Source organism: Azolla caroliniana, unplaced genomic scaffold, assembly GCF_043228905.1.
Source record: "Azolla caroliniana isolate FFs.n. ecotype wild unplaced genomic scaffold, voAzoCaro1.0.p SCAF_1045, whole genome shotgun sequence".
Taxonomy (NCBI): Eukaryota; Viridiplantae; Streptophyta; class Polypodiopsida; order Salviniales; family Salviniaceae; genus Azolla; species Azolla caroliniana.
In genome coordinates, this window is record NW_028231480.1 from 2,303 (window position 1) to 12,668 (window position 10,366).

Sequence of the window (10,366 nt, forward strand, 5' to 3'; positions counted from 1 at the left end):
ATTGAATCACATGTCATAAGTTTCAATACTTTAGAAATTATTAAAGTACTAAACATTAGAAAGAGAGAGAAAGAGGGACACACAACAAGAGAGGGGCAAGTAGTTTCAATACTTTAGAAATTATAAGAAAGAGGGGGACAAAGCAAGAGAGGCAAGTGTTATGAGCTAAAGCTTCAACTTCTATGGCAGTATTCCCAAGACCATTCACCTTCCTTCTCTTCGTCATCCTCAGATTCTTCATATTTTTCTGATCATCGCCATCATCGTGATGACTCTGATTCTGATTCTATTTCTGAGGATCACCATGGTCCATGACTATGATTCGTCTTATTCTTGTCAACATGGTGGATCAAGCTTCTGTTCTTCTTGCTCATCATCACGGTGTTCTTGAGATTAATGTTGGCTCTGAGCATGTCCCTAGCTCTAAGGATCTCCTCCCTCATCCTCTCCACGATCATGAGCCACACCTACTACCCAGAGCTCCCCATCACTCCCCATCACTCCCCATGAATTATACTAAGGAGGCTGAGATGTAGCAGAAGCCATGGAGCACTGCATCCATGGCCTGGCAGCAAAATCGTTGTAAAGAAGAATGCCATAGCCATACCCGAAGACACAACAGAATGCTTGGAGAAATCATGGTCACCAAGATATGGAGGATGAGTGGCGTTCTGATCATGAGTAGCAGAAGAAGATTCATGAGGAGGAGAGAGAGAGAGAGAGAGAGAGAGAGAGAGAAGTAAAAAAAAGTAATAAAAAAAAGGAACACATATTTTTCCCTTTTCCAACGTGTTCGTTTCCAAATGTATTCAAACGTTTGAATGCTACCACAAACACGAATATTATGTTCTATGTGTGGATCATTTCCTCAAGTGCATATTCAAGTTTTCTAATGGCATGCCAGGTCGTCCCTATCCCTAGATCAGTAGTCTCAAAGACTAAGAAGTGTTGTAACAACTGATTGTGGATTTTACATACAATTAATATAATTGTATGTGATATAATTAATATATTACAATTAATATAATTGTGTGATTTTACCAGAAAAAAGAGAGAGAAAAAAGCAAGTAGACTCGGAGACTAAGAAGTGTTGTAACAACTGACTGTGGATTTTACATACAATTAATATAATTGTATGTAATATAATTAATATATTACAATTAATATAATGGTGTGATTTTACATACAATTAATATAATTGTGTGATTTTACCAAAAAAAAAGAGAGAAAAAAAACCAAAAAGAAAGAGAGAGAGAATGGGGGGGGACATTTTTGGAAATATTAGATAAGGAAGGGATATTTTTGGTAGTTTTGGAAAACAAGATTGGGTGGGTCAAACCTTCCAATTTATGTACATATCGTTCGAAATTACTATTTTCTTTCTTCTGACAGTGAGAATGGTTTCTGCTTCTTCTTCGAGGGAGGAATCCATTGACATGGATCCATGGAATCTAGGAGAGAGAAGAAGGACAGCATAAAGAAAAGGAAGGATAGGACCATCGAAAGCTCAATTACCTGTAACTGTTCCCCCCCTCCCCCTAATTATTCAGAAACCCCCCCTTCCCTTCTAAATTATGTTTGTTGTTGATTCAATGTAAAATTTCCTTCTTCTTTTTTTGCATTAAGCGAACTTACTTAGATTTGATACACAGTTTAACGTGATTTGGAAACCCTTCTTCATTCAATCTAATTATGTCTTGATTTAATACCAATTTTTTCCTTCTGTTCGTAAGACTAATTATTTAGGTTTAATATACATTTTATCCTTTTATTGTAAAATAACTAGTTCGACTTAATAAAAGGAAATCTCTTTTATTTCTTGAACTTTGTGTTTTTTTTTTATCTTTTTTATTTCAGCAGTGTTTGCAAAGATGGATATAAAATCTAGCTCTGCGGGGAAGAGGAGAGATTCCTTTGCAGACTTCTTGCAGGCGTGTGCTCCTTATAGCATTTATTTTTGTTTAGTTGCTATCTCTATTCATATATTTTCGATTCAATTGTATGTATGTTTTTGTTTTGTTTTTTGGCTATTTCCATGTCATATTTTGTGATGGAAATTATGCACCTTAATGATTCATGCATCTCATCTGATAAACTTTCTTGTAATAACTTAATTTCTTGAATGTCTTCAATTTAGTTTTTGTAGATTGAAATAATGAAAATAACACAAATGGACTCAAAAATGTTTCAGCTTTATTGGGAAATTTTGAAAATCTCACAATTTGTTTCCTCCTTAGTATTTCATACTCTCCGCAAGTATATAACCATTCTGAATTTCATTTTTATATTTTGAAAATTTCAATACTTGTTCTTTTTTATCTCAATTTATGCAACTTTTAGGACCATCCCTTAACTATTCCTAAATGCCAAAATGAAGCACTTCCGTGCATACGTGCATACATATATGTACACACACATATATGCATATATGCATTCATATCTATATATACATGTACATCTATAATGATTGATAATTTTATCTAATTTACCAAACTGTCTTTAGCATATGATACCCCAGCCTTTGGATGGACTGAAGAAATCATTGCAGTTCTCAACAACATGTTATATTCATCCATTAGTGATGTCGGGGATTCTATGTATGATGTTTGATAAGAATTTAGTAGTTTGATTGATAATTTTTTGAATTATTCATTTCACACTACCTAATATGTAGTATACAAATATTGAAGTCTCTGCCTATTCATGAGCACGAATAACATGAATAGAAATGCCATAAAATTTGGTTTACATTATGTCCGAATTACTCCATAAAATTTATCATTCTTGAGATAGATTTTAATTAGAAAGTGTGTGTATATATATACTCTCTCGTTAAAATTCTATTAGCTGTTTATTTTTCATCCTTTCTCTCATCACTTGTGCTTTCACTCACTCACTGCACATAGAAGTTCTAGGCTTATATATATTTCTTTTGCATAATTTGCAGTATATCTATACAAAAAAGTCTTAGTAATTAGCACTGTCTTTCTCTGTGTTTATAGTATGATTAACCTTTTTAATGCCTTTCGTTCTTTTAGCAAAAAAAGGATGACAATGAACATCCTGTCAAAGTATCAAGTTCAACTATCTCGTCAACTATCAATAGACTAAAGAAGCAAGTTGATCTCTATCGGATAGCATATGTGAAAGTATGTTTTATTTTCTACTTCCTCACTTAGTATACTTTACTTTACTACTTTCAGTCTCAAAGGTATAGATTTAGATGCAAATGTCTCAACAAAGCATATTCAATCAGATGAGAATGGAGATCAACAGTGAAAAGATACAGAGGTATGCTTTGAAGTTGCTCGAACTAAGCAAAGAACGAGGAATAGTTTCGGATACCAGAAACAGAGTGGAAGAGAAAGACCTGCTCTTCAATCAAATCCAGAAATCTCTATGTAAAGTGACTGGTCTTGAAACAGATGGGCTGGAAAGAAGTGGGCCAAATGAGCTTCAAGAGGATGGTTCAAATGTATTCTTTGCCTTTTTAAATAACGGAAATAACAATTTAGCTGGAAAGAGTGAGCGAACCATAAGGCTTCCTGCTATCCAGCAATATCCTCCGTATACAACATGGATATTTTTAGACAGGTAATAGGTACATCAATCTGTTTGTGTTTCAATGTTGTTTATAATATATTTTGAGGTCAATGAAAAGATGATGTCTTACATTATACAGAAATCAAAAGATGCCAGAGGACCAGTCTGTGGTTGGGAGGAGACGTATATATTATGATCAGAATGGTAGTGAGGCTCTGATTTGCAGCGATAGTGAAGAGGAGGCCCCTGATGATGATGATGATAAACATGAATTTAGTAAAGGGGAGGACTACATCTTATGGTATGGGATTTAATAATTTAAATGTGATTGGTTTTGTTTAAGGTAGCGAATCCTTTTCATACATCTTATTCCATGATTGAGTTTCTCAAAGTATTTGGCATTCTAACATTTGAATAACAAATTAGCATAAAATCATATGCATAGGTGCAGTTTTGTCGATAATAGTTCTGCCTGCAATTTAACGGAAATATGGTATGTGGGAATGTGTCATGCTAGAAAAGAGATTAGTTTGAAAAGTGTAGCAAGTAAATCAAAGATAAGGGAAACTATGATGCTAATTATATTTTTAGAATTATAATTTGTTACATAACATTACCTGTAATAATAGCAAATATTTTCCTGACCTTTACTGTTATCAGCAGTAATAATATTGGCTATAATAGAATTAGAAAAAAAATAAAAAGTATATTATTAATAGATATAAATATATTTGTAATAAATAGATTTACTATGTTATCTAGTAGATATATTATTTGTATTTTATTACTGCCCAATCATATATTAATAACATAGATTTAATGAAAATCGATATAAAATAGATTTTTATTTTCTCAAAGTATATTATTAATAGATTTAATACAATCAGGCAGTAATAAAATAAAAATAAAAATAAAATTGAAGTATTCGCCTTATTATCATCTTGCAATATGCTAGGGATATAATTGGATATCATATGCGTTCATTATTGGGGCATTGTAAATTTTTGTAACCTCAATACTGAAGCATGTTGATTTAAATGCCAAAAATAAAATAAACTGCCAACTAATCAAACATTCATATTAATTATATTGAGATGGTATTAAATTAGGCAAAATTAATGAAAGTGTTTATTTCATATGGTTAGAATCTTTAGTTTATGAAGCTGCTATTTGCAGTTAATAAAATATCTGTCCTCGCTTTTTTTAAAAATAAACCACATTGTCTTTTAGAATTTCAGTGGACACATTCCACACCAACGTTTTTACAATTAGTATTTCTCAAAAAAAATACCGTAATGGAATTAATTATATTTTTGCTGTCAACAATAAAAAAAGAACTAAGTTCTCCTTCAGGGGTGATGAAAATAAATGTGTATTTAGGTAAAATAACAATAAAATTGTACCTGAAATGAGGGTCTTAAGTGTACTTCGTAACTTATACATTGCGGGTTCAAACCTGGTTGTATCCATCATGGGTAGGAACTCGTATGCTCACATTGTGTGTTCATGTTGAGCTGTATCTTTAGTGGTCAAAGGAACCAACGTGTGGTTCAGACTCTTGCCCTTCAAGTAAGATGTTTGCAATTCAACTTCTCTCCCGTTTGAGAAAGTAAACACCAAAGCAAGAAGAAATGTCTTCCCTTGGATATCGTGGAAGAGTTTCCTACTGAAGCGCATTCACCTACATTTTCCTATACACAGACATGCATAATTTGTGAAGCTCAAAATGTTATTGTCTTGTAATAGTACAGCTTTGCTATTTTTTCTCGTTCAGAATGACATGCATTCCGAATTTCTATACCAATAGTGGTATCGTGGCTAGTGCAGGTTATAGATGTGAAATCTTGTTAATAGAAAAGAATGGCAATCTGTGTCCCTTTTCCAGTCAAGGATATCATAGATGAGATTCATGCTGAAGTGCATTAACATCATTTTCTCATACAGAAACACAAGATTTGTGAAGCTCAAAATGTTTTCATCTTGGATACGTACATCTTAGCTATTTTTTCATAAAAAGAGACATGGATTCCGAATTTCTATACCAATTGTAGTATCATAGTTAGCACAGCTTGTAGATGCCAAACATTGTTAGTAAAAAGGAATAGCAATCTGTTTCCTTTTTCCAATATTATTGTCTTGTCATGGTACGTCTTTGCTATTTTTTCTCGTTCAGAATGACATGGATTCCTAATTTCTATACCAATGGTAGTATCATGGCTAGTGCAGGTTATAGGTGCCAATCTTGTTAGTAAAAAAGTATGGCAATCTGTGTCCCTTTTCCAATCAAGGATATCATAGATGAGATTCATGCTGAAGTGCATTAACATCAGTTTCTAATACACACACAAAACTCCTGAAGCTCAAAATGTTTTTTAATCTTGTAAAAGTACATCTTAGCTATTTTTGTCATAAAAAGAGACATGGATTCCGAATTTCTATACCAGTATAGTATCATGGTTATAGGTGCCAATCTTGTTAGTAAAAAAGAATGGCAATCTGTGTCCCTTTTCCAATCAAGGATATCATAGATGAGATTCATGCTGAAGTGCATTAACATCATTTTCTAATACACAAACACAAAACTCCTGAAGCTCAAAATGTTTTCTAATCTTGTAAAAGTACATCTTAGCTATTTTTGTCATAAAAAGAGACATGGATTCCGAATTTCTATACCAGTATAGTATCATGGTTAGTACAGCTTGTAGACGCCAAATATTGTTCCTAAAAAGGACTGGCAATCTGTTTCCTTTTTCCAATCAAGGATTCGCTCCCACTTAAATTGATTTTTTACAGGAAAACTATTGAGAACTATGGATTGAATGAATTAGTTCTAAAGTCACTAGGTAACTGTATGGAAGCAGAGCCAGCTGAAGTTGAGGTGAAACTTTTCACATTTGGCATTGGGAATTATTTCACTGATTTTAAGAGTTTCTTTCTCATAGACATGATAGACCAAATGTTTTCTGCAGGCTAGGTATGAGATCCTACAGAAGGATGATGCATTAAGAAATGAATGTCTCCATCATGGAACTTATGATGAAGAGCTCAAAATCGAGAAGAACTCCATGACTGCCAAGTTCCTTCTTGATTATGAATCTGACAAGAGTATGGCTGGATTGAATACAAAAGAAATAGATGAAAACAATGATAAAGATCTTAGTGCAGCAATGGATTCCTTTGATAACTTGTTTTGTCGACGATGTTTAGTAAGCACTCAGGCTCACTCGATCCTTTTTTCTTGTTTGTTTAACTGCCTAGTGAAGTGTGCATAGCTTTTGAATGTTGATCTGAAGAAATTTCTAGGAATCAATCCAATCTTACTTCAAACTTTGACTTATCCACTTATAAATTTGTTGTAGAATTCTATATAATCTAATATTGATGGTCTGCTTGTATCAGGTTTTTGATTGCCGATTACATGGTTGCTCTCAGACAGTTATTCAGCCTGTAAGGATACTTCACTTGTGTCTGAAATGCTGCCACATTTGTTTATTCTCTTCTTTTTTCATAGTGGATCACTTTCCATGGTTCATTGTTTCTTGTGCAGAGTGATAAGCAATCTCCATTGAACAACTTTGATGGATCTAGGGAACCTTGTGGTCCTGATTGTTATTTGTTGGTAAAACAGCTAACCTTGATAGCTTATGATTCTCCTAAGTTTATATGCATACTTTTTTTGTATTTTTTCACTGTGTGTTTTCTTTTTAAAGCTTTCAAGAGACTATTCTGTTTATGCTTGCATCCACATTAAAAATTCAGCATATACTCAAATGGAAGAAATTTGTGTATCGATTTATAAGATTCAAATTTCTCGAAGTTTCTGCAATTTTTTTATAAAATACAAATTTATTAACTGAAGGTGGAAATTTATGCTCGTGTTGACATTAATAATAAACAGTCATATTTTATTTGGAACTTCACAGCTGGCAGATGGAGAGAGGATGAGATCTATGGATGCTGCTGCAAATGAGGTCTGGACATATTTGCTGGAGAAGAAGGGATCATCATGGCCAACTCAAACGGGAGACAAGAAAGAAGACAAAGAAAAGACAAAGGCTGAGAAAGAAGTAGATGTTGCCAATGTTGAAGGCAGAGAAGTGACACAAAAGTATGAACCTATAAAGAAAGGAAGGAAGCCAAAGAAGAGCCCTAAGAGGAGAGCTGAAGAAGTCCTAGTGAATATTCGCAGAAAACAGAGTAAGGTAGCTGCAACTGATGCAGAGTATGCATCAAATACTGGTGAAAAACCATCCAAGCTTCGAGAGAGCTTGAGAACAGCCTGGAGGAAGAGTGGGAAGGCAATGAAAAAGCAAGACACTGCTGCAGGAACTGATATGATGAACAAGTCTCAAAAACAAAATGAGCAGAACACTGTCGAAGAATCTAGTAAGCACTCCCTGAATGATGAATCTAAATCGATGAATCCAGCAGAAATCTTGAAATGGGCTAAACTGGAGAAGGGGCTCTATGAAAAGGGTCTTGAGATATTTGGTAAAAACAGGTATGCTTTGCTATCAGATAAAGTCTGATGGATAGTTCTTCATCTTGAGGCTATAATTGGTCAATTTTTACGTGAACTCTAAGAATGTTTTATTGTGTTCATCCAATGTTGAAATGGGTGGTGCAATTGAAATAGGTGGAGTTGGGAATCAAGATAGTCATGTAGGTGTAGGCGATGAAGCAAGAAAAATGTCTTACCTTACCTATTCCCTGGTATATATAAACATGTCTGAAGTTTGGCTCTTGTTATCTGTTGAGAATCAAACTCAACTTCCCTAGTGTGGGAACACACCTAGGAGCACCCGAGTGTGTGAACACCCACTACTTTGTAGCATAACTAATGTGTCATAGAACTTAACTCCTATGACACATAGTCAATAGGCAGTTAAGTCTCCACCTCTTTCTCAAGAGGTAGTGGTAGTAGTAAGAGAGTATAGAGAGAAGGTGACTACATCAGCGCCTTTTGCTCTTTTTTGTAACTGTTGGTTTTATTCTTCTTGTTAATATACAGTTTTCTAGTTTTCTGTATACCTTGTGTTCTCTCTCTCTCTCTCCCTCTCTCTCTCCCTCATACACACAAATACACATCTAATCTATTCCGCCTTACATAGTTACTCAACGTAATTATTTGCATTATCTAAGGAGAGGACATATGCACCTTATCTTACTAAATGTGAAACCTTACAAACTATTTATAAGAAATCTCAAAAGTTACATTCAAAAGCCTAGTCTTTGAGAAAGTACTACCTTGGAACATTAGTGTATGAGGGATCAAGGACCATATGATGCTTTGAGCTAGTGAAGATCTATAATCTTGCTACACTGTAGACTCTTAAGATGAATTTGCAAAACTAAGAATATTTCTGAGATACAAAACGTGAGCCTTTGATGCATGAAAGAAATTACTGTTGAAACGTAGAATGAGAATCTTTGACTATGTTAAGACGTTGAGATCATGAAGAAGGCGACAGTAACTGCTTTATTAGACATGAAAGCTGCACCAAGTTTACATCACATGCATTGGGATGACACAGTCAAAATGACTGTTTACATACTCAATAGCCTGCCTACTAAGGTTTTTGCAAACCTGAAATCTCTGTGCACCCAAATATGTTTCTTTCCAACTTTCATTTTCTTGTCTAAAGCATATAACCATTAAGAAAAATCTAGAATATCAGAAATTAGGTCACTCAAATATTTTCCTTTTTATCTCACTATCTGAAAACTCCCTAAATTACACATAAATGCCTAAATGAAGCTTCACTTCATATATATATATATATGTGTGTGTGTCTAAACATATGAAATATTATGCTTTATGTTTTTATGCATTTCATTTTCTTTTGAAATAAAATTGAACTTTGTCAAATTTGGTACACTCTTGTTATTAGGTACGTGTGAATTCATGAGATTAGTCTGGGGTGTTCTATGAACAATATTCGGATTATGTAATCCAACATTTCTTTATTCAAGAACTTGAATGGTGTTTAAGGTGATACACACTGTTTATCTCAGTTTCGGTTGCTGTTTATGATGGCAGCTGCTTGGTTGCACGCAACATGCTCAAAGGAATGAAGACATGCAAAGAAGTTGCAGAATATATTGCATACCAAGAAATGGCTGCTAAGTTCACAGCTGGCAATAGCCACAGTGGACATGCTGGGCATGGGAAAGCATCTGAGCATGAGGATGGCTTGGTTGGAACTGTTTAATGCATGAAAACTTATTGATACAATGCCATGAAGAAAAGATTACTGATACTGCTTCTTTCTGTTTGGAAAAATGGGCAGAATACAGAAGCCCGAACACGAACTCGATATTGGCAAAGGAGAGGTAGAGTACGGAGGCTTAAATATACTTGGAAATCTGCTGGTCATCCTGCAATTAGGAAGCGTACAGTAGATTCAAAAGATCAACCTTGCAAGCAATATACACCCTGTACGTGCAAGTTCAGTTGTGGAAAGACATGTGCATGCATTCTTAATGGGACAAGCTGTGAGAAATACTGCGGGTATGAAATTCAATAATCAGTATATGCAGAAGAATCTGTAGTTTGATGCGTTGTCTGACATCTCTGCTTAGATCTATGATAGAAGCATCATATAGAAATTTAGTTTAATCATCGTAATTATGTGCATCGAAAGAGTATTTAAAACCTTAGTTTTTCATTTATGTTTCAATGTGCCTTTTCATACCTCTAAGTAGACTTGCATTGCACTTGTGTATATATTTGGTTCCACATTGAACCTTTTTTTTTCTCTAGGTGCTCAAAAAGCTGCAAGAACAGATTCAGGGGTTGTCATTGTGCAAAAAGTCAATGTCG

General features: G+C 34.3%; 1 protein-coding gene across 1 annotated transcript; it reads left to right on the plus strand.

Annotated features, from left to right (window-relative positions):
* Window positions 1-1,376: 1,376 nt before the first annotated feature.
* On the plus strand, window positions 1,377-10,361 carry LOC147847426 (histone-lysine N-methyltransferase CLF-like; the record flags this gene model as incomplete). The annotated part of the gene is made up of 13 exons (XM_087339211.1): window positions 1,377-1,517; window positions 1,858-1,931; window positions 3,039-3,149; window positions 3,257-3,594; window positions 3,683-3,844; window positions 6,337-6,421; window positions 6,513-6,749; window positions 6,943-6,990; window positions 7,091-7,162; window positions 7,467-8,044; window positions 9,584-9,740; window positions 9,834-10,054; window positions 10,307-10,361. Coding segments are annotated over exons 1-13 (2,211 nt in total), but the record flags the coding sequence as incomplete, so codon positions are not given.
* Window positions 10,362-10,366: the final 5 nt, after the last annotated feature.